This window comes from Nesoenas mayeri (genome assembly GCF_963082525.1).
Source record: "Nesoenas mayeri genome assembly, chromosome: 12".
Lineage (NCBI taxonomy): Eukaryota > Metazoa > Chordata > Aves > Columbiformes > Columbidae > Nesoenas > Nesoenas mayeri.
The window spans coordinates 14,402,195-14,429,027 of record NC_137547.1 but is presented as its reverse complement, the minus strand read 5'-3'; the positions used below and the strand labels follow the sequence as shown (position 1 = coordinate 14,429,027).

At 57.2% G+C, this 26,833-nt stretch overlaps 1 protein-coding gene across 1 annotated transcript; it reads left to right on the top strand.

Moving 5' to 3' along the window:
* Nucleotides 1–1,260: 1,260 nt before the first annotated feature.
* CARMIL2 (capping protein regulator and myosin 1 linker 2) lies at nucleotides 1,261–26,638 on the top strand (the record flags this gene model as incomplete). Its single annotated transcript, XM_080352037.1, is given in 40 exon segments — nucleotides 1,261–1,300; nucleotides 2,671–2,762; nucleotides 2,886–2,936; nucleotides 3,237–3,296; nucleotides 4,558–4,679; nucleotides 4,939–5,036; nucleotides 5,574–5,644; nucleotides 6,267–6,340; nucleotides 7,285–7,360; nucleotides 7,437–7,525; nucleotides 7,890–8,064; nucleotides 8,066–8,234; nucleotides 8,481–8,590; nucleotides 9,385–9,462; nucleotides 9,738–9,814; nucleotides 9,911–10,015; nucleotides 10,264–10,333; nucleotides 10,537–10,618; nucleotides 12,348–12,444; nucleotides 12,974–13,031; nucleotides 13,562–13,734; nucleotides 14,411–14,479; nucleotides 14,809–14,902; nucleotides 14,988–15,083; nucleotides 15,868–15,996; nucleotides 16,982–17,095; nucleotides 17,237–17,412; nucleotides 17,849–17,936; nucleotides 18,389–18,505; nucleotides 19,018–19,084; nucleotides 20,114–20,388; nucleotides 22,971–23,074; nucleotides 23,498–23,903; nucleotides 24,155–24,274; nucleotides 24,602–24,638; nucleotides 24,803–24,871; nucleotides 25,132–25,446; nucleotides 25,629–25,736; nucleotides 26,249–26,359; nucleotides 26,463–26,638. Coding segments are annotated over 40 exon segments (4,638 nt in total).
* Between the last annotated feature and the right edge of the window lie 195 nt (nucleotides 26,639–26,833).

Genomic DNA, 26,833 nt, shown 5'->3' with positions numbered 1-26,833 from the left:
GGATGTGGAAAAGACCAAGATATACTCAATGCTGCTCTTGCTTTGATCTTTGGCTGGTGAGCTCTGTTTTCAGACCTCCCAGGGCTCAAGCCTAATGGCAGAGTCTGAGGGAAGCGTCTGAAGGTGCTGAGGAGCCCAGCCAAGGTCCTCACACACACTCATCTTTGAAAAGTCCTGTTGAGCTGAGGAGGTTCATGACGCCTGGAAAAAGGCAGATGTCCCACCTGTCTTCCAGAAGGGTAAGGAGGAAGATCCGGGGAGCTACCTCTTTGCATTCTCCATAGAATCATTTTGGTCAGAAGAGATTCTTAAGATCGTATCCAAGCATAACCTAACTATAGCACTAAACCATGTCCCTGAGAACCTCATCTCCATGTCTTTTAAACCCCTCCGGGGATGATGACTCCACCACTGCCCTGGACAGCCTGTGCCAATGCTCAACAACCCTTTCTGGAAAGAAATTTTTCCTAATATCCAACCTGTCTTCCTCTGTCCCGCTCCTAGGGAACATGTTCTGCTACACTGGTGCTCGGTGTGCTCCAACATGTGGAACCCAACGGATAAATACCCTGCAGTGGGAATCAGCACCCATCCCTATTAGCCCCCCTTACAGATCACAGTATCACAGTATGTTTGGGATTGGAAGGGACCTCAAAAGATCATCTAGTCCAATCCCCCTGCTGGAGCAGGAACGCCCAGGTGAGGTTGCACAGGAACATGTCCAGGTGGGTTTTGAATGTCTCCAGAGAAGGATGCCTGATGCAAGATGATGGGGCTGGGCAGACCTTCCGATGTTGGGAAGGGTAGAACTTTTCATGCTTACCTATCTTTAGGCAGAAATATGTCCCCATGAACCAGCCTGGGGGGCGCTGTGGGGCAGAGAGAGGTCATGGACCCTCAACCCTTGAAGTCCGGATCCATGGGGAGATGCTGCTGCTCCTGGCGGGGAGCACCGATGGGGTGCCCTGCTGGGCCAGGTGAAGCCAGGCAGGAGGAGAAGGTCTGGGCAGGGATGTCTTCTCCTCCTGGTGGGCCGTGGGCGCCGTCGCTTTCATTTCTCTTCTCTTGCTCAGGCGGTAAATCTCGCCTGACGGGGCAGGAAGAGGCACCGAGTGCCGGGAGGGGGAGGAGGCACCGCGGCGGCAGCGCTGCCGGTTGGTAACCTCAGCGCTTCCTCCCAGCAGGGTGCCTTTCCCGCGGCACCCGAGGATGCTGCCCTGACACCTGCATCCCCGGGTGGGTGACCCTGTGGTCCCAACCATGGCCGCATCCCCTGGAGGGATCCCTGCTGAACTACAAGGTAAGCATTGCCCGCTGCCGGGGCGCTGGTGCCACATGGAAGGTGTCGGTGCGGGGCCTGCTTGGCCGTGGTTCGCCATGCTGGGATTGGCAGAGCCACTTTTGGGTTCCTCAGCAGCTGTGGTTCAGGGGAGGTCTCAGCAGGGTGTGAGGGCTGCTCTTGCCCCACAAAACTCCCATACTTGAGGATGCTGCTCAGGCCAAAAGCATCCTCAGCTAACAGCCTGGCTCCTCCATGGCTCCTGCTGCCCCATTTGTGGGTGCTGCAGTTGGTGCTGCTCACTCCCATGGGTTTGAGGGTCCCCCAATCACTTGGGGTTCCCCGGCAGCTCCTTGGGGGTCACTGCCTGACACCCTGCCCTGGCTCCCAGCAGCACAGGGGATGCGTGAAACATCGCTGCTCCCAGCTTCCTTCATTTCATCGATAGAGCAGAAAGCCATGGAGGTCTTGGGGTCCTGTAGCCTCATCAGCCCCACCAAGGCTTACGGGTGCTTGGAAGGGGCTGGGTCGCTGTGTCTCCACAGCCCAAAGTCCTGGCTCTATCAGGATGTGTTCTTGAGGGTGTTTGGCTCAAGTCACTGAACACACAGGGCTCTTGATGTCATTGTGAAAACCTGGCTTGGTTTGCACGGCAATGAGCAGTTGCGATTCTTGTCCCGCTTCTCCAAGTGAGCGATGTGAATCAGGAGAGATGGGGAGGCAGCACAGGGACACGATGCTCAGGGCAGGAGGGAGCAGGCAAGAGCGATGCTTGTGGTGGTCTGTGGAGACATTGGAGTGACTGGTTTGCAGGTGCATGACCACCCATGCACATCATAGCCAAGAAAGTTCCCCAAAAAATGCAAAAGCAGAATATGTCCCTGTCTGCGCCGTGGGGAGGCAGGAATGGGGTGCTGAGGTGCTCCCCAGTGGTAAGTTGGGGAAGGAAGAGAAACCAGGACCCAGCTCCCAGTAAGCAGGGTTATTCTGAAGCTTGTGCAGTGTAAACCTGGCCTAGAGAGGCAAAATAGTTCGCATTGGAATAAAATGACAGCTGTCCTAACAAAACTCAAAGCACACCCTGGAAAAAAGGCCCCAAAACTGAGCAGTGTGTGTGCCAAGGGGAAACTGGTGTCCCTAAAGCCCGGTGTTTGGTCAAGGCTGCAGAAGCTGATGAGGAGGTGGATTTATTGCCCAAGCAGCAAACGAGACCTGAAGCTGATGAAGCAGCATGCGGCTTAGCTGAGAGAGCAACCAGGGTCTGTCAATCGGGTGTGGATGGACAGGAGTCAATTCAGGCAGGGATGGTGTCTCCAAGGCAGGAGGGCACGTGGGAGAGAACCAGGGGTGGCTTCAGCCAACTTGCTTCATGGGGTTGTTGGTCTTTCCAGAGAGCATCAGTGCCTTCCTGGGGACAAAGAAGGTCCTCCTGGTGATGAGCATCCAGCTGCAGGTGAAATCCAAGTACTATGACTACATCTTGGTACGTGCAGAATCCAGCCTGATTCCTGCTTTCCCCAGGCAGCCGTTTCATGGCTGCAGCAGGGGACAGGGGTGGCTCGTGTGTCAGCCCTGTCCCCTGTGACACCAATGTCCCTCTGTGTAGGTCCTGACGCCCTGGCGAGCCTACGTGCTGCCAGTGATGCTGCCAGTGAGGGTAAGTGCTGGGGACCCTGAGCTGCAGTAGTGCCCATCGGCTCCCAGGACAGCATCGCTCAGGGACCTGGTGCACTGGGGGAAACGTGGGTCAGCCGGATTAGCAGGTCTGGAGAGCCCTCAGGAGCAGGATGAGGAGGCAGATGGGGTGAAGAGGAGGGGGGTTTGGAGTCAGGGGGTTGACGAAGGCTGGGAGGGGGCATGGCCGGGCACTGTGTGGGGCAGGGTGGGAGCCGGGGCTCCCCCTTGGGCCGCACTTCTCCACCAGCGCTGGGGCTGATCCAGCTCCTCTCACACCCAGGTTCACAGCAGCTTCAGCTTCCTGGAGGTGAGGGAGATGACGGTGCAAGAGCCCAGCTTGGTGAGTGGCGCCAGCGCCAGTGGTGAACCCAGCCTGGGCACCCACCTCACCTTGTGTCCATCTTCCCCCATGGAAAACCCCGTCCCAGAGCCCCACACATGGTCTGGGGGGTGTCCTTGCTCCCTATTACACGTTGAGGGTTCACCAACAGTGGTCTGTGAGAGCTCTGCAGTGTACATATCCCTTCACGCGCTCTGAAGAAATCCTCTTATAGCCCCACCTGGGGGGATCAACCTAGGGGCTGGAGGTGCAGGGGAGCACACAGGGGTGCTGGGGGGACCAGGGGTGCCTGTGCCTTTTCTCCCACAGCTGCAGGCAGTGCCTGGACACGGCACTTGCCGCTTCGCAGGGACAAGGTGACAAACGGCTGCTGGCTTATCGAGGCAAAGCCAAATTTAGCAGGAAGGTGTTTTAAATCTCGTTAATCCTCTTAGAGCGAGGTGTGTGCATAGGGTAGATGCGGTGGGTGGGAGAGGAACGGGATGCCCTGGTTCAGATGTGACAGCTGAAACAGGGCTGTGGTCCTTGTTAACCTCTCATCTGACTTTTGCTCATTAAAGCATCATCAGTGACCACGGCCCCAGCCTCTAAGTAGGATTTATGCTGCTTGGCAGGCTGCATGGCTGAGGTCCAGGAGAGAAATAGAGAGGAGATGGGTGGAGAGCAAGGGGCACCGGGTGCCAAAACCCTGTGGTGGAGCAGGGTGAGACATCTGAGAGGGGTAGGAAAGCCCAGGGGTTATTAATGTGCAGGCAGGCCGGGCCCTGGGCGCCTGTGAAAGCTCCATCCTCATGTGGTGCCAGGAGATAATTGTCATCTTGCTCCCACGCCTCAATCAGCGTGTAATTAAATCAGGAAGCGTGTTGCCATGGGATTTTTTTTTTCCCTGGTAGGAACAGAAAGCTAAAAAAGCCTCAAAACCTGATTAGATAAATTCAAGGAGGAAACCTCTGTTCTCCAGCTGCGGCTGCTGCAGGCAGTTAAGGCTCCTCTCACCCCTACTGCTTTGGACTGCTTTTGCATTAGCTTAGCTTGAGTTTTGGGGAGGTTTATGCTTTATTCTGGCACGTTATTATCTCTTTAATGTATTTTATCTGAATTCCTGATGCTCGCAGCCTTCCCTGTGCTCACAGTGCTCTGGCTGGGTTTAAAAGCAGCGTCTGGGTGTTTGCAGAGAAAGCTGATGGGTGTCACCGTTGTATCTGGGGCTTGGGGATGCTGCCAGCCTGCCCAGGCATCTCCCATCCTTTGGACTCTGCAGGTTGTCATAGAAACGGATGCAGTGTCTTATGCCTTCCGGTTCATGTCCTTCGATGATTTGGAGCAAGTTGTCATCCATGTCACCATGTCACTTAAGAAGGTCTTTCCAGACTCGTCCCCTGGGTAAGGGTCTTCTGCTCCTCAGGGGTACTCGTGTTGGTACCAGAACAACCTCTTTTCTCACAGAAGGCCAAAATATGGAATGGCTTCACAATGAGCCCCTTTTAATGAGAAAAGGATGTACTGATGGAGGCCAGACCCTGCTTCCCGATTGCATCATACTTCTGGCCACCCCCACATGCAGAGATTGTAGTGAAGTGTGAAGTAGCAGGGATGGTCTTCTCCAAGCCCACCACCACGCACCCCTCTGGTCCTTTCCCAGGCTGCTGCTCAAGAACTCTCCCCCCAACCTGTACGAGAGGATCCGGCAGATCACGGACTCACTGGAGGAAATGCTGCAGAGCAGCCCCGGGCCCTGCGGTGAGTCAGGTTGGAGCACCCTGGGGACCACCACAACCCATCAACACCAGCTCTGCTGGGAGGGCACCCATGGTGGCTTAGGTGGGGAGGAACCATGCTAGTGGGGTCTGTTCTCCACCAGCCCATGGGGCAGGAGCAGGTTTGAGGGGATGTAGCTCCCCAGAAAGGAGCAGGACAACTGTGGGATAAGGATGCTTGGTGTCCACCCACGAGAACGTGCAGCTGTGGATGCTTCCACCCATCTCATACGGCATTGCTGCAGAGCAGACTTTTCCTGTAGTCTGATTTGGGGTAGAATTAGCTCTGTGGTCGTCATGCAGTGCACCTCACCTGGTGTCTACATGGATCAAGCAAAGCAAACCACAGCCCCTTGACTTGTGTGATCGCTTTTGGACTGGCAGGAGAACATGCAGGACACTCTGGCCCCTTTAAGGAGGGGAGATCGCTCACCATCCCTCTCCAACTTTCTGCCCTTCCCAAAGGTCTTCTCCACGTTCCTGTGGAAGGTCTACCACCAAGACTGCCTTCTCTTTGCAGGGGGGTTTTCAGAGACCTACGCCGCTCTGTGTGATTACAACGGCTTTGCCTTCCGCGAGGAGATCCAGTGGGTAAGCTGGTCTGTCCAAGGGAAAAGAGACAATGACAATGAGCCACCTGGCAGGCAGGGAAGCAGGATGCTTGAAGGGCTTCTGGGGACATCCTAGGGACGCCTCAGAGCTGGGACCTGCAGTTTTGCCTGGCTGGTGTACTCTGCTCCTTGGTGGGGTGGAAGCAAATCACAGGAGGGGTGAGGTGCCTTGAATGAGGCTGTTTCGGAGACCATAGCGTAAGGAGAACCCCTGGAAATCTGGGACCTTGCTGGGTGTCTCTAGTTGAGGTGAAGCCTGCTGGGACCCAGCTACAGCAGAACTGGCTGTCCCTGTCTTCCTCTGCTGGGACACTGACTTCAGCCCACCTCTCCCCACACTCTCGTTCCCACCAGCCTGGGGTGCATTGCTGCCTTCTGGCCAGTCCCTGCAGAAGTGGTACAAGATCCACCAAGCCGTCCCACCAATTTGGGACACACATCTTGGCAGCCACAGCCCCAGGGAAGGTTTTAGGCTCAGGGTTTAGGCATGGGGCTCCCCAGGGTAGGATGCCCAAAGGCTCATCTCCCTCTAGCAGTGCCAGACACTCAGGTCCTCCCCAGGACCCAGGTGCCAGGTCTGATCCATGTGTCCATCCGGGCAGGATGTGGACAACATCTACCACAGCCAGGACTGCCGGGAGTTCAACCTTCTGGACTTCAGCCACCTGGAGAGCCGGTGAGTCCCCCGCTGTGCCGCCTGTGGCCTCATGCCACACCAGCACTTGTCCCCATCCTCCCTGTCAACAGCAGATTTAGTCTAACACACTCGTCTGCTCATGTCAGAAGCTTTTATTGCTTTACACGCTCCAAGGGCGCCACATCTGCAGCCTGACACTCCCCCGCACCAAATACAATGAGCCACCTCCCATGGGGCGATGGCCTCGAGGGACCAGGCAACGTCCCCTCTTCATTTTTAACACTTAAATAAGCCCATGAGCTGCTTACACAGATGAAAATCAAACGTCATGGCAGCTTCGGGCAGCTTGTGGCTGTCAGGTGTTTCCCTATGCAAAACAACCGGTGCTGCTTTGCCCCCTGAAACTTGATGCTGCTCCCTACCAGCACCCCAAATCTCTGTTATAACCTCATAGTGGGGTCATGAGCTCAGGCTGTGCTTGGAGTTGTCCCTGTGGGGCTCAGCCATGTCTCCATCCTCAGAAAGATGGAGCAAAGACTCAGGTCTGGAGGAAGTTGGGTGCTGGGCTGGGGCGTAATGAGTCAAAGTTCTGGGCTGAAAGTTTTGGGGAACAGAGGATCTGTATTCAGCTGACCAAAAGGGCAGATGGTTTTAGAGATTTCTGTGGACCGGAAAGCCAAAAAGAAACTTGTTTCTGCTTGAGCAAAACCTGTGTTGCTCTTTACATGAGAGCTCAGAATTAAAAAGAAAAACCGCAGAGGTTTTCACAGATGCATGCAAAAATTGTCATTAATTTTATTTTCCCTGAGGGAATAATCTGGAGAAGCTGAGCTGCTGTTTGTGGACCCCAGCCCTGCTCCACTGAACACTGTGTTGGGGCACCCTGAGGTTGGGTGTGTTGGGCCATCTCGGGGTTGGGTGTGCTGGGGCACACATTTGGGACCAGCCTAGCCCCTGACTCCCTCGTCCTTGTCGCCCTGCAGAGACGTGGCACTGAGTGTCGCTGCCTTGTCCTTCAACCTATGGTTCACTAAGCTCTCCTGCAAGGACTTCAGGCTGGTGAGTGCTGGTGCTGTGGTGCTGGACACACCGGAGGTGGCCAGGTTTCCAGAAGAGCTTTCTTCTCTCCCTCCAGAACCAGGAGATTTCAGAGCAACTGCTCTACATGCTCAGCAAATCAGTGATGCTGGAGGAACTGGTGCTGGAAAACAGCGGGCTGAAAGCGTAAGCAAAGTCGTTGCAGGGACCTGGCACGGTGATGAACCAGGTCTTGGCAGCCTGTTGTTGTTCCCCTCATGTGCATGGAGCAGGGGCATCCACGCACCCCTCTGCCAAGGGGTGTTGGTGCCCCGTCCCCTCCACAGCATGGAGTTCACTGGGAGCAGAGATCTCCTGTAATCTGGAGGCCAGTGAGCATCACCCACCCTTGGAGATGCTCTGTTTTCTCTTGTTGGCTCCTCAAATGGAGCCAGCTCTGCTATGTGGACAGGAGCTGGTAGCATGTCCCCCATAAGGCTATGGGGCTGCTGGCCATGTCTCCTGGAGGTGGCTGTACCTTGCCTCAGATGGGTGGCCCTTCTCCCTGCAGTGAATTTGCACAGAGGATGGCCCAGGCACTCAGCAACCACCCTGACTCTGTCCTGCACACCATCAACCTTGCTGGCAATCAGCTGGAAGACAGAGGTACCCAACTTCTGGGCTGGGATGAGTTTCCACCTGTGAAAACTGATCTTCAACTCCAGATCCCACCAGCAGCTGTCCTATGCCATGGGAGGTGTCTCTCACGGTGAGACAGGCACCTGCCTGCACTGGCACAGCTGCTCAGGGCTCTCTGCTCTTTCATCAGGGATTGTTGCCTTTAGCCGGCATGTGGAGAAGTGTCCCAAGGGTCTGCAGAGCCTCAGCCTGGCCAGAACCATGCTCACAGCCAAAGGTACAGCCCCACATTCTGCTCCCTAGGCAGTCACAGTTGGGAGGCTGGGCATGATGGTGCTTGAGGGACAAGCTGACACCAAAGGGGTGGCTGGAGGGGCTGCAGGGACAACCTGGAAAGACCATCTTCACGGATGGGACATTTTGTTGCCCCAGCTGTAGCAAAGTGCTCCTTCCTCTGCTCCACAGCTGTCCCCAGTGCAGGGGACCCATGGGTATCCATCTCTTCCCCCCTCTCCTCAAGCAGGAATGAGCACGTTGTGCAAGGCCCTTGCAGATAACAAAGCCACTGCATCTTCCCTCCGGCACTTGGACCTCTCTGGGAACCCCGGCACCCTGGCTGGAGATGAAATTGTTGTGAGTGCCCGGGCTGTGATGGGGTGACACTATTTGGGCTCTGTCCCCTGCACAGGCTTGATGGCTTCAGTCCCTTGGGGTCTGCCCTGCTTTGCAGCACCCCAGGGACAGGAAGGTCATGGCTATGAAACCTCCCCACTTACCTGGGAACTGGAGGATGTGCTGGGGATCACAGAATCACAGACTGCATGGGGTTGGAAGGGACATCTGGAGATAATCTAATCCAACCCCCTGCTAAAGCAGGTTCACCAGAGCAGATTGCACAGGAATGTGTCCAGGCGGGTTTGAATGTCTCCAGAGGAGCCTCCACACCCTCTCTGGGCAGCCTGTCCCGGGGCTCTGGCACCCTCAGAGTAAAGAAGTTTCTCCTCATATTCAGATGGAACCTCCTGTGCTTCAATCTCTGCCCATTGCCTGTCATCTTGTTGTTGGGCACCACTGAAAACAATCTGGTCCATCCTCTTGACACTCACCCTTGAGATACTTATAAACATGAATAAGATTTGCTCTGAGCCTACTCTTCTCCAGGCTGAACAGACCCAGCTCCCTCAGTATTTTCTTGTCAGAGAGATGCTTCAGACCCCATATCAATGGCCTCATGGGAGGGTGGGAGATCCCACCTGGAACAGGGAGACATCCAAGGAGCAATTGGCATGGGACTGTGTCCCCCTGTGCAGGATTCATCCCTGTGTCCAGCAGGAGCAAGGCTGGAGCTGGGATTTCTGGGATGCTGGGTGTGAGGGTGGTGGTGGTCGGGCTCCTGGGTGAAGCTGCTGAGAAATCTCTGCCCACAGAACCTGCAGAGCCTCCTCCACCAGTGCCGTGCGCTCTCCCACCTCAGCCTGGCTGGCACGGACTGCCCTTTGGATGCTGTGAGTACCCACACGGGGGGTCCTGGCAGCAAGTCCCTGCCCTCAACCTCCCTCCCGAACCTGTGCCATGCTGCTGGGAGGTGCTGCCACCCCATCCCAGCTGGGATGTGGTTGTGGAAACACGAGGAAGAAGGGGGCCCTAGCACTGGGGCAGAACCCCCTGAGCAACCCCCACAGCTCATCCCATCCCAGTACCCATCCCTCCCTGGGCTGTGCGAGGGGCGGCAGCATTGGCTGAGTGGTCCTTGGCACAGCTTGCGTCTCCACTCCGGTAGCTCTTTGGAGCCCTGATCCATGGATGCCACACCAGCCTCGTCCATCTGGATCTCTCCAAAAACATGTACTCCCACAAGTAAGTCCCTGGGATGGCTGCAAGGTGAGTGCAATACCCGGGCAGGCAGCCAGAGCTGGGTAGCAGATGATGCCATGTTGTACACGCTCTTTTCAGGAGAGTGAAAACCATCTCCCCAGACATCAAGGAGTTTTTCAGCCAGGCCTGTGCCCTCAGGCATGTGTCTCTGGCAGGTACCAAGCTGCCCACAGATGCTCTAAGGTGAGGTGGGGACTGATGGAGCTGTGAGTCTGCCAAGGGGGATGGATTTGGGGTGATCGTGGTCAGGGGGGACCTCACTCAGGGCTTTGCATGTCAAGGGGGCTGGATGGGGCTGTGGGAAGCAGATATCTGCTTGCCTGAGGAAGGATGTCTTCCCCAGCATCCCCCTCCCCCATTGCCTGGACCCTGGACACTGTGCTGGTGCCCCTGTTCCTCACAGCAATGGGTGACTTTGGTGACTCTTCCAGGGCGTTGCTGCAAGGGCTGGTGGACAACACTCACATCAGCGACCTGTGCCTGGATCTCAGCAGCTGCGAGGTGAGGGGCCAGCACCCATAGGTGTCGTCAGTCCATGCAGGGGGTGCCGTTGTGGTGGTTAAGGAGTGGCAGGGAGCTCAGTCCCTATGTGGAATGGTCCATGTCCTCTCTGTCGTGGGGCTGGGTGACTTTCCCAAAAGCAGGATCCTGTTTGCAGGACTTGGCGCCTCCTCTTGTACTGAAGTCTTGCTGTTTCTTCCAAGCTGAGATCAGCGGGGGCCCAAGTCATCCAAGATTTCATCCCTGACGCCAGCTCCATCAGTGACCTGGATCTGTCTGACAATGGTAGGTTGCTTTTTCCCTGGGCAGGTGAGGACCTCCTCCATCTGCAGGTCCAGGCACCAAAGGCAGTTTGGCAGAGGCCAGCTCGCTCCCAGCACCTCGTGAGCTTGTAGGAGTCCCCAGGGAGATGAGTAGGGTCTGCTGCTCTTGTCTGTGCTGGTAAATGCAACATTTCATTGCACTTGTCACCTGTAAAAGTCCTTCGGCAGCAGCTGCAGCACTACAGGTGATGTCTCACAAGGATGAAGGCACCCAGCAGCCAGCAGGGAGATTCCTACCTGAGAAATTACCACCTCATCAGGCTTTTATGGGTTATTACACCCAAAACCAACCTCCCCCAAGGCAGGTAGTCCTCACATCCACTCTTCTCCCTCTACCTAGTATCCTTCCCAGTGTGCCAGGCCTCTTCCATCACCTTCCAGCAGTGCATCCTGTGGCAGGCAGCAGTGGTGGCCCTTGCCTCTCCCCTCTTTCAGAGACAGCATCTCCAGCACAGGGTATGGGATGACTTCTTCCTCCCCTCCTGCTTCAGAACCTGCAAAAAATTTTCATTTCATATCTGTCTTGGCTGAAAACTCTTCAGCTCACTGAATCCAAAGTGGTTTCATGCTGCTAGCTTGGGGTCTGAAGCATTGGGAAGGTCTCCCTGGGCTGAAACTCTTTGCACGTCTCTGAAGGAGTTTGCAGCCTCTGCTGCTCACCTTGTCCCACTGTGGCCTCCAAAGCCATAGGCAAGCAACCCAAATTACCACCAACATCACTTCTACCAGCTCCTAATTTTCCCTAATAGACCCCACACCTTAAAGCAGCCTTGCTAAGATCTCACAGCAGACCATGCAGCCCCTTGACAGTCAGGTGGCTCTGGGAAAGCTGATGTGGTTCGAAGTCTTTCAAAAACTTGTTCAGGCCACTGATGCTCCAAAAGCTCACTCTCTTACCCCAAATCTCTGGCCAACCTTTGCCAAAATGTGCTTCTATTTTTGGCTTTCTTAGTTGAGCAGTTCCATGCAGGAAGGACAGTCCCATAGGTCATAGAATCATAGAATGTCCTGAGTTGGAAGGGACCCACAAGGATCATCGAGTCCAGCTCCTGTGTCTGCACAGGACAACCCCACAGTTCACATCATGTGTCTGAGGGTGTTATCCAGTCTCTTCTTGAACACTGTCAGGTTTGGGGCTGTGACACCTCCCTAGGGAGCCTGTTCCAGTGCTTCACCACCCAGATGGGGCCTTAGTGCCTCTTATCCTTGGGTGGGAGAGCAGATCCCTGCCCGTGTCCCTGCCTTGTGGGAAGGACATGGCCTTTGCTTGCCAGATTTCCCTGGAGATGCTGCAGCTGGGAGGACAGGAGTGCAGGCAGCTGCCTGCAAGCTGTGACAATTCCTCCTGTGTTGTCCAGAGTGGCATGGAGGGCACTTCCCTATGGGATGGCAGAAAACAGGTGCCGTCTCTTGCTCCGTAAGTGCTCCCCCTGGCTGAGCACAGCCTTGGCACCCCAAATAGCAGGAGTCCTCAGGGACTCACTCCTCAGGGACCCCAGCTCTGTGCAGGTCATTGTTCTACCTGGGGAAGCATGAAGAGAAGGAAGCCTGGGACTTGTCCTGGGCATGTCTCTACCATCCCAGAGCTTGGTGGCTCTGCAGGTCTCCTTTTGGGGGGAACTACCCTTGGTGGCACCTCTGTGGTCCAGACTGCTTAGAGCATCCCAGTGGGTGTCTCCCATCTCTCACAGGCTTTGACCCCGACATGGTGACACTGGTGCTCTCCATTGGCAGAAGCAAGTCCATTAGGCACGTCTCCCTGGGAAAGAACTTCAACATTAAATCCAAGTAAGTGCAAAGCTGCAGCACCTGGGCCAGGAGCCATCTTGGCACCATGCACCCACCTTGAGACTGACTCCCCATCGAAAGGCCATGGGCTGGCTGGGAATGCCAGGAATTACCTGCCCATCCTGCCTGCTCCAACCCAACGGGCAGCCTGGGGCTGGGGGTGACTGTCACCTGCTGCTGGAGCAGTCCCAGTGGGACTGCAGGTACTGCAGGGACAAGACAAGAGCCGTGAGGGAGAACAGAGCTCTGCCAGCTGCCCCTGCGGCCCCAGCAGATGCATAGATTGGATATTGGGAAAAAATGATTCATGGAAAGGGTTGTCAGATATTGGAACAGGCTGCCCAGGGCAGTGGTGGAGTCACCATCCCTGCAGGGGTTTAAAAGACACGTAGATGAGGTTCTTAGTTATGTGGTTTAGGGCCAGAGTTGTGTTAACAGTTGGACTCCATCTTGAGGGTCTATTCCAAGCAAAATGATTCTAAGTGGGATGTGTGTGGGATGCAGATGTAACCCCCAGCCTCTCTCGCAGGGAGGGGCTGTTGGACGTCCTGCACCGCATCGTGCAGCTCACCCAGGAGGACGACTGTGTAAGTCCTGCTTGTCCTCAACTGTCCCCAACTTGTGCCCTTGCCCACCCCCCCGGCCCCCACTGTGCAGCATCCATGCTGGGGTGCTGTCCAGATCCCTCCCAGCACAGACTGGGAGCAAATCTCCCTCCCACTGCTATTCAAGTTCCTCTGCTCTTATTTTCCTTCGTCTGAAGCAGATGCTCAGGCAGAGAAGCAAGAGCTGTTCCTGTTCATCTGGGAAAGTGGGAGCCTGTGTCTGGCTAAAGGCACAGAGGAGGTGCTTGGTGTAACCTGGCTGCAGCCCAGCTTTCAAAAAAACCCCTCTTTCCTCCTCACTGCCTGCCAGGCATTGAAGCTAAATCCAGGGTGTTGCCTTAGCACCCATTTCCCTCCTGTTTTTTTGGGAGTTCAGCATGACTTGGGCTCCACGAAGCCAGCACTGGGTACCCACACCAACTCCCAGCCCAGGAATGGAGGCTGTGTTTGCAGGGGTGACACACATCCTGATGTGTCCTGGCCAACTCTCCCCTTCCTTGTCCCCTTTCCAGCCTCTCCAGTCCCTGTCCGTGGCTGAATCGCGCCTCAAACTGGGAACCAATGTCCTGCTGAGCGCCCTGGGCAGTAACACCAGTCTCGTTGCTCTGGACATCAGCGGCAACGCCATGGGGGACACGGGAGCCAAGATGTTAGCCAAGGCTCTGCAGATCAACACGAAACTCAGGTAGCAGCAGCCCATGTCACCCTGTGGGTGCCCTTTCCAGCTTGTGCTGGGTGCCCCTGGTATGGTGGTCCTGGTTGTGATGCTGATGCCATCAGAGGAGGCTTATTGTGGCTCCTGGTGACCACGGACGTGGCCCTGGACCATTCCTGGCACATGGTCAAATGCTGTGACCATACCTTGCTCTCATTGCAGTCATCTGGCAGGGGACATGTAACTCTTGCCAGCGCTTTGCCAGGCCCCCACACAGCCCAAGATGCTGTCCCTACCCTACACTCTGGCAGCAGTCCCTAAAAAGCCATCCTTTAACCAAATAGTGCATGTAAAGGCAAGGCAGGGATGCCTGCAGGGGATGAGGAATAGGGAAGGTTGTCCCAGGCAGGGCTGTTCCTCTTGGGAACATCTGCCACGGCCAGCAGGACAGTGCCTGCCTGACCGTGTCCTCCCTACCCTTTGTTCCCTTCAGGCACCCACATACTCCTTTCAAAGTCCAAGTTTAGGTTTTGAATATTGACATTCAGATTTTTAACCTCATTTCCAGGCTTTCTGGTTCTTGGCACATGGTCTGGTTCTTGGGGGTTGGCCTTGGGGCTTTCTTTTCCAGGCACCTGGCAGGTGGGCATCCACCTCAGGGCTGTGTGGATGCAGGCAGGGCTCACTCATGTCCTTCTCTTTCCAGGACTGTGGTTTGGGACAGGAACAACACAACTGCCCATGGGCTCCTGGAGGTGGCTCAGGCTTTAGAGAGGTAAGGATGGAGTAGCTTGGTCTTCCTGGCTTGTTACCGCTATGCAAAACAGCTTCCAGCATCAGGATGTCACTGTTCTCAGGGCCTCTTGTCCCATCAAAACAGCAAGTGCATCACACCATTGCGTGCAGGTCCCAAGGGACTTGGTTTAGACCAACATGCCACTCATTTGGTGACGGCACCTTCATTACTGACCTCAGGGTCAGGCTCTAGCCCCAAACACGCACAGGGAGGGGGATCTGCTGTTATCGGAGATACCGTGATCTTCTCCCTCCTCATGAAAGATGAGTAGGAGTTTTCCACCTGCTGATCACACTGTTGTGTGGCAGGAATTACACCCTCAAGTCAATGCCCTTGCCCATGAGTGACGTGATGCAGGCGTACCGCAGCCACCCCGAGAAGACAGAGGAGGCCGTGCACAAGGTGAGGGGGACACATGGGCTGGTTGGAGTGGTGGGGCCAGGTGCCACCAACACCAGCAGCTGACAACAGCCTCCTGCCTGCACAGCTCCAGTCCTGCCTGGCCAGGAACCAGCTCCGGCGCACGCTGCCCACCCAGACCTTTCGCCTGCAGCAAGGCATCCTCACCACCTCTTCTGAACAGGTTTGCTGGCCAAATTGCTGCATGGGACTTGTGTGGCTGCCCCAAACAACACTGTATAGTTTGTGTGAGCTCTCGCGAGCAGGGCAAACTCCTTTTCACCTTTTCTGAGTGGAGGGCAGAGCACTTCACAGGGAGGAGAGTGGGGCTGCATGGAACAGAGATACCTGAGGAGCCCTCCTCATTGTTCCCTACAACTATGTGAAAAGAGGTTGTAGCATGTAGGGGGTTGGTCTCTTCTCCTAAGTAGTAAGTGATAGGACAAGACAAAGTGGCCTCAAGTTGTGCCAGGGGAAGTTCAGATCGGGTATTGGGAAAAATTTCTTCCCTGAAAGGGGTGTTGGGCTTTGGAACAGGCTGCCCAGGGCAGTGGTGGTATCACCACCCCTGGAGGTGTTTAAAAGACCCATAGATGAGGTTCTCAGGGACATGGTTTAGTGCCAGAGTTGGGTTAATGGTGGCACTCAGTGATCTTGAGGGTCTCTTTCAACCAAAATGATTCTCTGATCCATACGTTTCATGCATATGCAGCGCTGGGATATCTCGCTGCTACACTTCCCCATGCAGCGTGTCCCTGACTCCCTGTACATGCTTGCAAGCAAATCCCTGCTGGGTGGCATCCCCAGTTATTAGGCAGGGATGTTCTGGGAGCTGTCACTGGCCTCTACCCCCACTTGCCTGATCAGGCAGTGCCGGAACATCCTTCTCCGGGGAAAGTCACGGCGAGGAGGGGAACTGGCAGTGCTGCTCCAGCATCGGTGCATGACGCAGCCTCTCTGCGCTCCAGATGGTGAATGAGATCTGCCTGAGCGTGCAGAAGCACGTCGACATCCTCAGCGCCTGCCCGGGCAGGGAGGCGGAGGTGGACATCCTCTGCGCGGAGGAGGCCATCAGGAACGCCAACCTCTCCGTCAGTGTGAGTCTGCCACGGAGGGAAACCCCTCACCCCCTCCCGACTTCATTTCGGGATCGAAGTAGGTTATTGATTAGTTAACGGCATAATTAACTGGCAGTTAGGGAGCACCGGAATCATCCATGCAACAGATGCACATCACGGGGCACTTGCAAAATGTTAAAGAACAGCTGCAAATTTCTGAATCCCCTTCTAGAATACGGCCCAAAATGTTCTTAGTCCCTTCCCCACAAATGCACACAGCTATGTGCACAGCCTCCAGGAAGTGGGGATTACGAGGGCACCCCATTTTCAGCAAGGGCAGCCCCTGATCATGCAGCTCTCCTTTGGAGAGGTGGGTGCTCCAGCTTTAGGCACAACCCGTGGTTGCCCACACTGGTGAGAAATGCTCCCCACATCCCTGGGCTGGTCCCTTCTTGGGGCATCCCCACTCTCAGCACCCCCAGCTGGATGCAGCCCAGTGATGAGGATGCTCCATCAGCCCATGACCAAGGCCACTGCATTGGCTGGGCAGCTCCTGACACTGCGAGCCCTGGTTTGATCATCCTGGTCCTACTTCTCTCTCCTCATCACACTTTCTCTTCCTTCTACACTTCTCTTTAGACCACCTTCTCCTTCTTTTTTCCCCAAATTTATTAGCAGTCCCCTGGGTATTTATCTGGCTGAGATGGGATTTAAGAAGATGATGCTGATGGTAGAAAGGTGGTGAAAGGGATAGGAAAGGATCTCCCCTGATGTGGGCAGCAGCATGGCTGGGCATGGGGGAAGGAGGCTCAGTGGGTGGTGGGGAGCAGTTGAGGGTCCAGCTGGGGGGACACAGGGACTGTGAGGGGCCAGGATGCCCCAGCCTGGCCCAGCAAAGCCAGAAGGTCACTGGATCTCCTCAACTTTTGCTGGCCATGCTCTTCCATGGGACAGCCACAGGAAGGATGGAAAGCAAGGATGAGGTGCCACGGGATGATCCATGCCATCTCTCTTCCCACGGCAGATCCTGCCCCTCTTGTATGAAGCAGGAAACACCCCATACCAGAATGGCAAGCTGCAGCACAAGCTGGAGTGTCTCACCGAAGAAGCATCGCAGATCTGCGGCCGGGAGATACAGGTGGACACTGCAGGGAGCTGCTGGTGGCATGAGATTCTTGTCAGCCTTGGCCCAAGGATGAGGGACATGGTGTCTCCTGGAAACCATGTGAATCCTAGTAGAAAAGACACCACAAACTCTTCTTTCTTCCTCAAACTTCAGGCAATCATGCAGGCAGTGCTGGACACGGCACACAGCCTGTGCCCAGACGTGGTGCAGAAGAGCAGAGTCAGGGACCAGCTGGTCAATGCCATGTCGGAGCGGATCTACCTCCAGGACCACCTCAACCTCAGCACTGTCCTGGACCAGATGATCAACGATGTCTTCAGCAAGCTGAAGTGGGTGATGTGCTATTCTTCCTTCTCACCCTGGGGTCAGATGGGGATTTTGGGGGCTCCTACCAATCACTCCCATCCCCACATGGTGGTGGTGTGATGGGTCCTGCTGCTACGTTTTCCCAGCTGTGGCTTTGCTTCCTGCTCAGACCCAGTTTGGAGATGTCCCTAGGGAGCTGGGGAGTCCCAGGGGTGGATGTTCCTGAATGCACATCCCTGTGGCAGGCAGAGGGGAGCCCTGACCATCAATGGAGGGGTGCACTTGGCATCCTCCATCCCAGCCAGTGCCTCCTCCCATTCCTGCTCTGGCAACACACACCCAGTGAGCCAAAGCCCAGGACTGTTCTGGGTGACTCTCCAGGTGCCATGGCTGAGCATCCATCTCCCAAGTGAGGTTTTGCCAGGGAGGTGGCCCTGACACCCCTCTCTCTGTTCCCAGTGAGATCAAGCTGTCTGTCACAGCCGCTGTGGCTGACTGCATCATGGATGCTGTGCTGGGAGAACTGACCATCGCCCAGTGCAAACTGGTGAGGGTTGGGGGATGCTAGAGCCTGTGGGATGGGGATGAGGATGCAAGGCTGGAATGCGGGATGGGGCTCTGGGTAGTCTGGCATTTCCTGGGCACCAGCCACTGCAGTGACCATGGGTTTGCTGTCTGGGAGGCAGGACAATTCCCACCCTGGCTGGTTTTCCTCTCAGGTTAATCCTCTCCCAGTGTAGTTATAGCAGATTTATCGTCCTGAGCGAAGTCCGGGAGCTGCTGTCTGGTGGGGGATGCTGGGGTGAAGCCGGGCACCGGCCGCTCATGCACCAGGGCAGGCGTGGGGCAGCTGTGCCGGGGCTGGCAGCCGGCTAATCAGCCCTAAATCCGCTCACAAATCCCGTCCGTGGGTAGAGAGCGGAGCAGCACGGAGTACACAGGGCGACCGGGTGCGCTTCAGACCCTGAGGATAATTTAAGCACTTCCTAATGGTTTTAGGCAGAGAGCCTCCCCAGGCAAGGGCTCGACCTCCCGGCGCTGCTGCCAGAGCTGGCTGAGGATGATGCCGTCGTGCTGATGAGGGGCAGGAATCCTCCGGACCTCACAGCGGAGGAGGTAGGGTCTGACCCTGCTGTCACTGTGTGATGCCCGCGCTATAACTGTCTTTTATCCGCCTTACCGGATGATGCCAGGCTTAACGCTGCAGCCTCTCTGGGCACACACACCCCTGGCACCCCCCCAGGGCAGAGCTAAGGCAATTAGTGCTGGGAAATGGGACCATCGTTAGCCTGTCTGGCCATGCTGCCTGCACTGCTGACACCAGGAGCAGGTCCTTGCGGTGGCCCAGGATGGTCCCAGCCACACATAGCCCATCTGGCTGACCACCGCTTTGGGACCTGGGGTCTAGCACAATGTGGGGTCCCAACTAGGAAAGCATCCAATTTGGCATCGTGGGTGGTTTTGGTGTCGGACCGAGATGAGGGGGTGCAGCCCTGGGGCTCTGGGGGTGATGGAGGGATTGCACCCATCACTGGGTGAAACCTGGCTGGCTCTGGCTGCCAAGGGATGTCGCTCACTGCGGCCAGCTTGTCAGCACCGAAGCCACCACCGTCATCCTCTCCTCGCAGTACAAGATGGCCCTGCGGAGGAAAAACAAGCATTTCAGGAGCATTCGGCCCACACCAACTGTGAGAAGTAAGGCCACCACGCGGGTTTCCCTTTGCTATGACCAGGTGTGGGCTGTCCCTGCTTTGCCAGGGGTGGGGGGCTCAAAGCAGTGACTGGGGTGGCTGCTGGGCAGAGCCATTTGCAGTGATGCTCCAGGCTGGTGGGGATCTGGCTCCTTTGAAGAGCCCTTCCGAAGAACCCCTCCTGGTGCCACTGTACAGGTCTGCAGGCAAAGCTCCCCTTGAGCTTGCTCTCGTGCTGCTTTTGGGGGGCTGGGTGAGAGGGTGAATACCCTGAGCTCCCTCCCCATGTGGCTGGGCAGGGTTGGGAGGTTTGTCCGTGACTCTGGATGCTGCAGCATCTCCCCCCAACCATCCCAGGGACCACCCCAGGCGTGAACATCACCAACCCACCCAGCACCCCAGGGTCATGGCACAGGGGAGATGTTGCCCATGGGTGCTCCTGTTGCTGAGCTGGTGTTGTCCCACATAGCCCTGTGTGCCTTGGGGGACCAGGATCTGGGGAGGCTGGGGACAATAAGCAGGTGATGGGTGACTTCTGTTTTTTTTGGCTGTGATATGTATTTGGCTTTGGATGAAGCAGAGCTTGCACTGGACCCCAGCACCTGTCACCCGGGTGCCCCCAGGGGACCTCTGATGTCTCTGAGCCCAGCAGCATCCTGACCCCCATCCAGCGGGTAACCGGGGAGGGGCAAGGACCTGCCTATTAAGCAAAACAGGGTGTGTTTGTGGGTGCTGCTTGCCAGACCAGCGCTGGCAGAGCTTGTGCAGGCTGCAGGGGTCAACTTGGTCCCTGCTGGAGCATCCCCCCCTGCGCACTCAAACCTCCAAGGACCCTGCAAAGCCGCTGGCCCAGGGGCCACTGTGCAGCTCTCACTCTCGGCAGCCACGGCCACGCTCCCCTCCCCGTGGCACGGCACGGCACAGCACAGCCAGCGCCCCGCCGACCCCGGGCGCGTGGGCGAAGGTGACGGTGACAACGATGAGGAGGCCTGGAGAGGCCAAGTGCCAGCCGGAGTCCTCTAACCCCTTGTAGGTGTCTCGGAGCTGGAGCCAGCGGCGGGCAGGGACGCCAGCGGGCTCCGAGCTCACCGGGCGCCGCCGTCACTCAGCCCCGCCGCGCCGCCGGCACGCCCTGCCTCCACAAAGGATGCTGAGCCTGCGAGCGGCTCGCTCCCCGCCACGCAGCCTGTCACCACCGCCACCGGATCCCTTATGGACCTGCCGACCGCCGGCCAGAAGCTGGAGCATTGCACCAAAGCCAGGCCCCGGCCCAACCGCCGGCACAAGCAACCGCCCAGCAAGCCCAATGTAAGGAGGTGGAGGGGGGGATGGTTGACAAGGGGGTGGATTTGGGGTTTTTTCCCTTTTCTTCTCAATTGGGTGAATTATTGCAGTCGGTATTTGTTGCAAGGCAGGAAAATGAGACGCGTGCAGCTGCGGCTGGTTTATTATCCTGCATTTCAGCCGCTGCCGGAGCTTCCTCAGAGGAGGGGGGGTGCAGCCTGAAAGGATGGGCAGGGGGGCTGGCGGGGGGGGCAAGGAAATCATCCATCCCTTTTCCTGCTGCCTGCTGGGAGATGCTGAGCGGTAGGAGCCGACAGGGAGGCAGAGTGGGATAAAAAAGCCTGCAGAGTTTGGGGATAGAGGGCCAGCACGTTCAGCAATGGCTCCAGCTGCCTCTCTCCTGCGCCCAATTTGCTCTCCCCCATCCAAAACCCATCGGCCCCAAAGCACCGGCAGCTGCCGCAGCTCCCGGTGGTGCTGGTGGGGCTCTGCCAGCCACGGTGGGGTGGGTTTCACCTCCCCCCAACCAAATGGCGAGTGGCTGGGGATCCTGCCTTCACAGCCCCCCTCCCAAAAGAAAAGTAACTTTTGGGTGCAGTCAGTGGAAAGTCTGGCTCTGACACTGTCCCCAGAGCCAGATCCTGCCAACATCACCTTGTCCCCATGCCACCGTGATGCAGCTGGATCCTTCCACCTGCTGGAAAGCCGTGGCTTGCACAGCTGTGGTGATGCTCACTCTGGGACTGTGGTGGGACCAGCGCTGCTGTGGGGCTGAAGGAGAAGCAGGAGCCGTTTCTTGCAGGCAGGGAGGATGCTGGAGCCTGGCAGGGGCCTGGAGGAGGCCATCACCTTGGCACATCTCTCTGCAGCAGGATGGGCATGCTCAGCACCCAGGGTTGGCGAAGCCTTGAGTTAAGATGGGCTTTGATGGATATGATGTGACAGGGAAGGCAGATCTCGGATGGCTGGAATGGCTCCTGAGCAGCATCAATCCTGCTGTAATGAAAAGTCATTATGGATTGAAATGCCACTGATGGGGAAGTGCTTCCCCCTTGTCAATAGGAAGCCACAGATGTGATGGCATGTGCTGGGGCAAGGAAGGAGACACAGAGCAAGGCTCTGATTTGAACTGATTTGCCATGGGGACAGAGTGGGTGGCCTTCATCCAGGCTGTGGTAGCACTCCAAGGCTGGACTTGAGGATGAGCACCAGCCTGAAGGATGGAGATGTGGGTCCCACCAGGAGTGTGGGTGTCCCTTCCTCAGGGCTCAGATGGAGGAAGCATCCCTGCCAAAGACTTCTCCCATGGGGATGGTGGGGTCAGGAAGCTGGCCCAGATCTAGGAGAGCTTTAGCAGGATTGGCCATTGCCTGTCACCAAGGAGGGCCTGCTTTACACCTGTGTGTAATGAATGGATGCTGAGTGTGCACAGATGCTGTGCTCCAGCCAGCAGCACCCCAGACATGGCAGCCAGCGAGGTGCAGGGGGCTGGCAGCCAAGCTGCCCTGCCTGCGTGGGCAGGATGAGGGGCCGGCAGGAGCCCAGGGTGGGCTGGAGCTCCTGTTGCCCCAGGGATGCAGCAGAGTCAGAGCTGGGATGCAGCTCGATAGAATCATAAATCATTTTGGTTGGAAGAGACCATCAAGATCATCAAGTCCAACCGTAACCTAATTCTGGCACTAAATTGTGTCTCTAAGAACCTCATCTACACATCTTTTAAGCCCCTCCAGGGATGGTAACTCCACCACTTCCCTGAGCAGCCCGTTCAAGTGCTTTACAGCCCTTCCTGGGAAGAAATTCTTCCTAATATTCAATCTAAACCTCCTCTGGTATTACTTGAGGCCATTTCCTCTTGTCCTATCATTTGTTACTCGGAAGAAGAGACCAACTGCCTCTATGCTACCAAACCTCCTTTCAGGTAGCTGTAGACAGTGATAAGACCTCCCCTCAGCCTCCTCTTCTCCAGGTTAAACAGCCCCCGTTCCCTCAGCTGCTCCTCATCAGACTTGTGCTCCAACCCCCTCACCAGCCTTGTCGCCTCCTCTGAACTCACTCCAGCACCTCAATGTCTTTCTTGTAGTGAGGGGCCCAAAACTGAACCCAGGATTTGAGGTGGGGTCCCACCAGTGCTGAGTACAGGGGGATGGTTGCTGCCCTGGTCCTGCTGGCCACACTATTCCTGATAGAAGCCAGGATGCTGTTGGCCTTTTTGGCCACCTGGGCACACTGCTGGCTTATATTCAGCCGTCTGTCAACCAACATCCCCAGATCCCTCTGTGTCAGGCAGCTTTCCAGCCACTCTTCCCTGAGCCTGTAGTGCTGCCTGGGGTTGTTGCAGCTCAAGTGCAGGACCCAGCACTTGGCCTTGTTAAACCTCATACAATTTGCCTCAGCCCAACGATCCAGCCGGTCCAGATCCCTCTGTAGAGCCTTTCTACCCTCTAGCAGATCAACATCACGTGCTGACTTCTGTGCCGGGTACACAGCAGGACAGAGGGTGCCGGAGCCCATTCTCCATAGACACCCACTTATAGGTGCACAGGCCGGGGTATTTGTGCGTGGGTATCTTTGCCCCTCACTGCGCTGACAGCCACGTTTGCTTGCAGGTGCAGCCCGTGGCCTGCAAGAACAGTGAGGACAGGAGCATTACCCGTGTGGACGAGGGGCTGGACGACTTCTTTGCCAAGAGGCTCATCACAGAGGAGCTGCCGTAAGCACAGAGGGGTGGTCAGGGTCCTCTGCACCCACCCAGCACCCTGGCACACATCCAGGATTTCACCCGCCCTGCAAACGCTGCTGGTTCCAGTGGTAAAGGGATGCTGGGGAAAACACTCCTCCTTATGGCAGGCACTCAGCACCACTCCAAGGGCAAGGCTGGTGGGAGAGGGTTGGGAATACAGCTGTGGGGTGCAGGATGCAGGGGAGGCTCTGAGGTCTGTCCCACGGTGGGGAGCAATGGGGTAGCACCCATGAAGACCCACATTGGAAACAACTGCCTTTGCCAGGATGACATAATCTCAGCTGGGGTGTCTGGGGTCTAGATCCATCCTTTTGGAATGAGCAGGGGGGAAATGCAATCCCGAGCCCCTTGTGCCCCAAAGCTCACCTTTCCCCATGTTCCATCTCTCCCCAGCCCCACGGCTCCAGAGACCTGCCTGGGATCTGCCCCTCTGGCCCCCTCTGGCTCTCGCACGCTCAAGAAGAAAATCGGGAATTTTTTTGCCTTCAAGAAACCCAAATCCAGCCGGGGCTCACGGTGTGAGAAGGAGCCTGAGGGTGGCCCCGCCATCCCAAGGAGCAGGCGCTCGATGCTCAGTGACATTTTACGAGCCCCCAGCAAGGCGGGCGAGGCGGGCAAGCCGCTGAGTAAATCGGAGGAGGGGGGGCTTGCTGCCGAGCCCCGGGCAGAGCCTGAGCACTGCCAGACCCCTGACTCTGCCCGCAGGATCCGGCCCAAGTACTCCCGGGAGGGCAAATCCCAGTCGCTCATATTGCTGTCTGGGGAGGATGAGGATGCGCTGGGGGTCAGACATGACAAGGTAAGTGCCGCCACTGACCCTGCTGTTTGATTTGGCTGGTGGGTGCTGCTCCCAACCCAGGGTGCTGGTGGTGGGGTCAACCAGGGATGTGGAGACACCAGAGTGATGGCTGAGGACATCCCCGCTGGTTTGTGGCCATATGTTCATCTCCTGGGGGCACAGCTGGGGCTGGCAGTGTGGACCCGGGTGCCCCACAGGCAGGTGGGTGCTGTGGGTGCTGTGTCCCTGGCAGGACTGTGTCTGTCCCACAGAAGAGGCACCTGGAGAAGAGCGAGGGCGAGCTGCCCAGCTCCTTCGAGCAGCGCGTGCAGGTCATGCTCCACCGCATCGGTGTCACCAAGGCCCCGGCCACTGAAGGCAAGAAGCAGCAGGTAGGGAGTGGCCCCAGTTTTGGGATGTATCCTGTACTAAAAGAGCAGATGGAGGTGGTGGTCCATGGGATGGGGATCCCCCAGCCAGGACTGGCAGCACCCATCCCTGTGCCACCACTGCCTATGGCCTCTGTCCTGTCATCTAACCGTCTACAAAGGGACCGATATGTGAGCTCCTCCGCCGCTCAGTCTGTCCCTCATTCCCTGGCATGCACCTATCCCCTGCAGCCACCCCAGAGTCCAGCAACATGCTGTCCTCTGCCACCCACTGTCTCTCAGGGTGCTGCCACCCTGGCTCTCCATTACCAACTTTCTTTCCCCTTGCAGAGCAAAGACAATGAGATCAAGAAAGCTGGCTCAGACGGTGAGGGGCCGCATCCTCCCCACCCTGACCCCCACTTGGCTGGGCACCCATGCAGTGGGCACTGGCTCCCAGCTGCGGGTCCCACCACATCCCCTCTCGCTGGATGCTGGTGGCACAGGGCAGACCCCAGTGTGCTGATGCTGGCTGGTGGCTTGTGCTTGCAGGGGACATTGTGGACAGCTCTGCGGACTCCCCCCCTACTCTGAAGGCTCGCACGCACTCTGTGTCCACAGGTGGGTCACTGATGGGTTCCAGGAGGGTCACGCAGGCTCTGTCCTCTCTGCTAGCACCAAGCAGTGCTATATGGGGACTGGTGGGCATGGGCACCCAGGCAGGGTCTCACCCATGGATGCCCAACCCTGGCGACAGCAGATGGAAACCCAGCCCCTTACCCCATCCCTGGGATGGCTGCAGCCTGGATCCTGGCACCAAGAGCCATCCACTGGGGCTGTCACCACCAGGCACCCACAGCTCTGCCCTGCCTTCCCTGCAGACGCACCCTTCCGCAGCCCAGCCACCGCCATGGAGCTCAGCACCGCCCTAGCCGAGCCCCAGACAGCCTGGAAAGCCCTGGGACGGCAGCTGCCGGCTCAGCCGCAGGCCACCAGCTCTGACCAGCCTCAATGCTCCTTCGTCCTGGCCGAGCCTGGTGGGCTGATGGAGCCTGGGGTCCGGGAGGGCTGGAGCAGCAGCCTGCCGCGGACGGGGAGGAGCGTGCCAGCAGCTCTGCCACGGAGGGTCAGCCACGGTGGGGAGATGGTTGCTGGCAGCCCCCTGCCCACCCTGCCTGTACCGTCTGACACCGAAGGTAGGGATGTGCCAGCTGCCTAAAGGCTCCCCAGTTCTGCTGCTGACAGGTTCTGTCCCCTTGGGGACCGAAGGCAGCAGGGACTCAAGCACCCAGCAACTGGGTGCTGTTGCAGGGCTGCCAGGGGGTCAGGGTGCTGCAGGCATCCCCCTGCAAAGGCACCTTCCTGCTGCTTTTTCCAGACAACCGGTTGACACCACGGCTGGTGGCACCGCGGGGAACCAGCCGACGAGCTGTGTCCGTCCACGAGGAGCAGCTCAGGGAGCCTGAATGCCCAGCAGAACTGGGAAGTAAGTGGGGGCTGGAGTGGGACCCCAATGCTGGAGGAAACAGGTGGTGGCAGCTCACTTACATGATGGTGCCACCTGTCTCAGCTGTCAGGTGCTGGGCTAATGTATGATGGTAATAATGGATGAAGGAGTAATAGTTTTCAAGTAAAGGAGGGGAGATTCAGGCCAAACATGAGGAAGAAATTCTTTACACTGAGGGTGGTGAAACAATGGCCCAGGTTGCTCAGAGAGGTGGTGGATGCCCCACCGCTGGAGACATCCCAGGCCAGGCTGGATGGGGCTCTGAGCAACCTGATCTGGTGAAGGTGTTCCTGCTCATGGCAGGGGTGGCACTGGATAAGCTTTGAAGGTCCCTTCCAACCCGAACTATTCTATGATGGCATCCCTGCACTGGGACACTCCTGGGTGGGGACTGGACACTGGGATGGGCTCTGGCAACAGCCAGGGTGCCTGGGCTTGCAGGCAGAGAGGCAGCAGGAGCTGTGACGTGGGACTGGGTTGTGTCTCCCCAGCCGGCACTGTCCCCATGCGCCTGCGGCGGTCGCCTGTGTTCAGGCGAAAAACCAAGCATGACTCCCTCCCAGAGCCAGAGGAAGAGCCCACACTCTCCTCAGATGCTGCAGGTGAGACACGATGCTTCCTTTTCCTTCACAGCTCTGCTATAGAGGGTGTTGGGGCACAGAGGGTTCCCTCCCACACTCACCCCTGCACCGCTGCTCTCTCCAGGTGCCACGCCGCAGGACTGTCCCCACGCTGGGCTGGAAGAGCTGCAGGCTGGAGCAGGCACCGACAGCAAGCGGCCACAAGCCCCAGCACAAACTGTTGCGAATGCACAAGACTCAGCAGCCGTAGACCAAAGATGCCTGGTGCCAGGCCGGGGGGACCCAGCCCGGGGACAGTGAAGCCTCTGCATGCCGCTGCCCTTTTCCCAATAAAACCCTGCAAGCAAGTGTGCGGTGCCAGGGTGATTGGCAGCCCAGGTGCAGGGAGCAGAGCCGGGCACAGGCTTGCTCTGTTCTGCGGCACCGGCTCACGATGGCATCGGTCACCTCTGGCTGCAGGGATGGCTGGGCCACCAGCGTCGCCCAGGAGGGCTG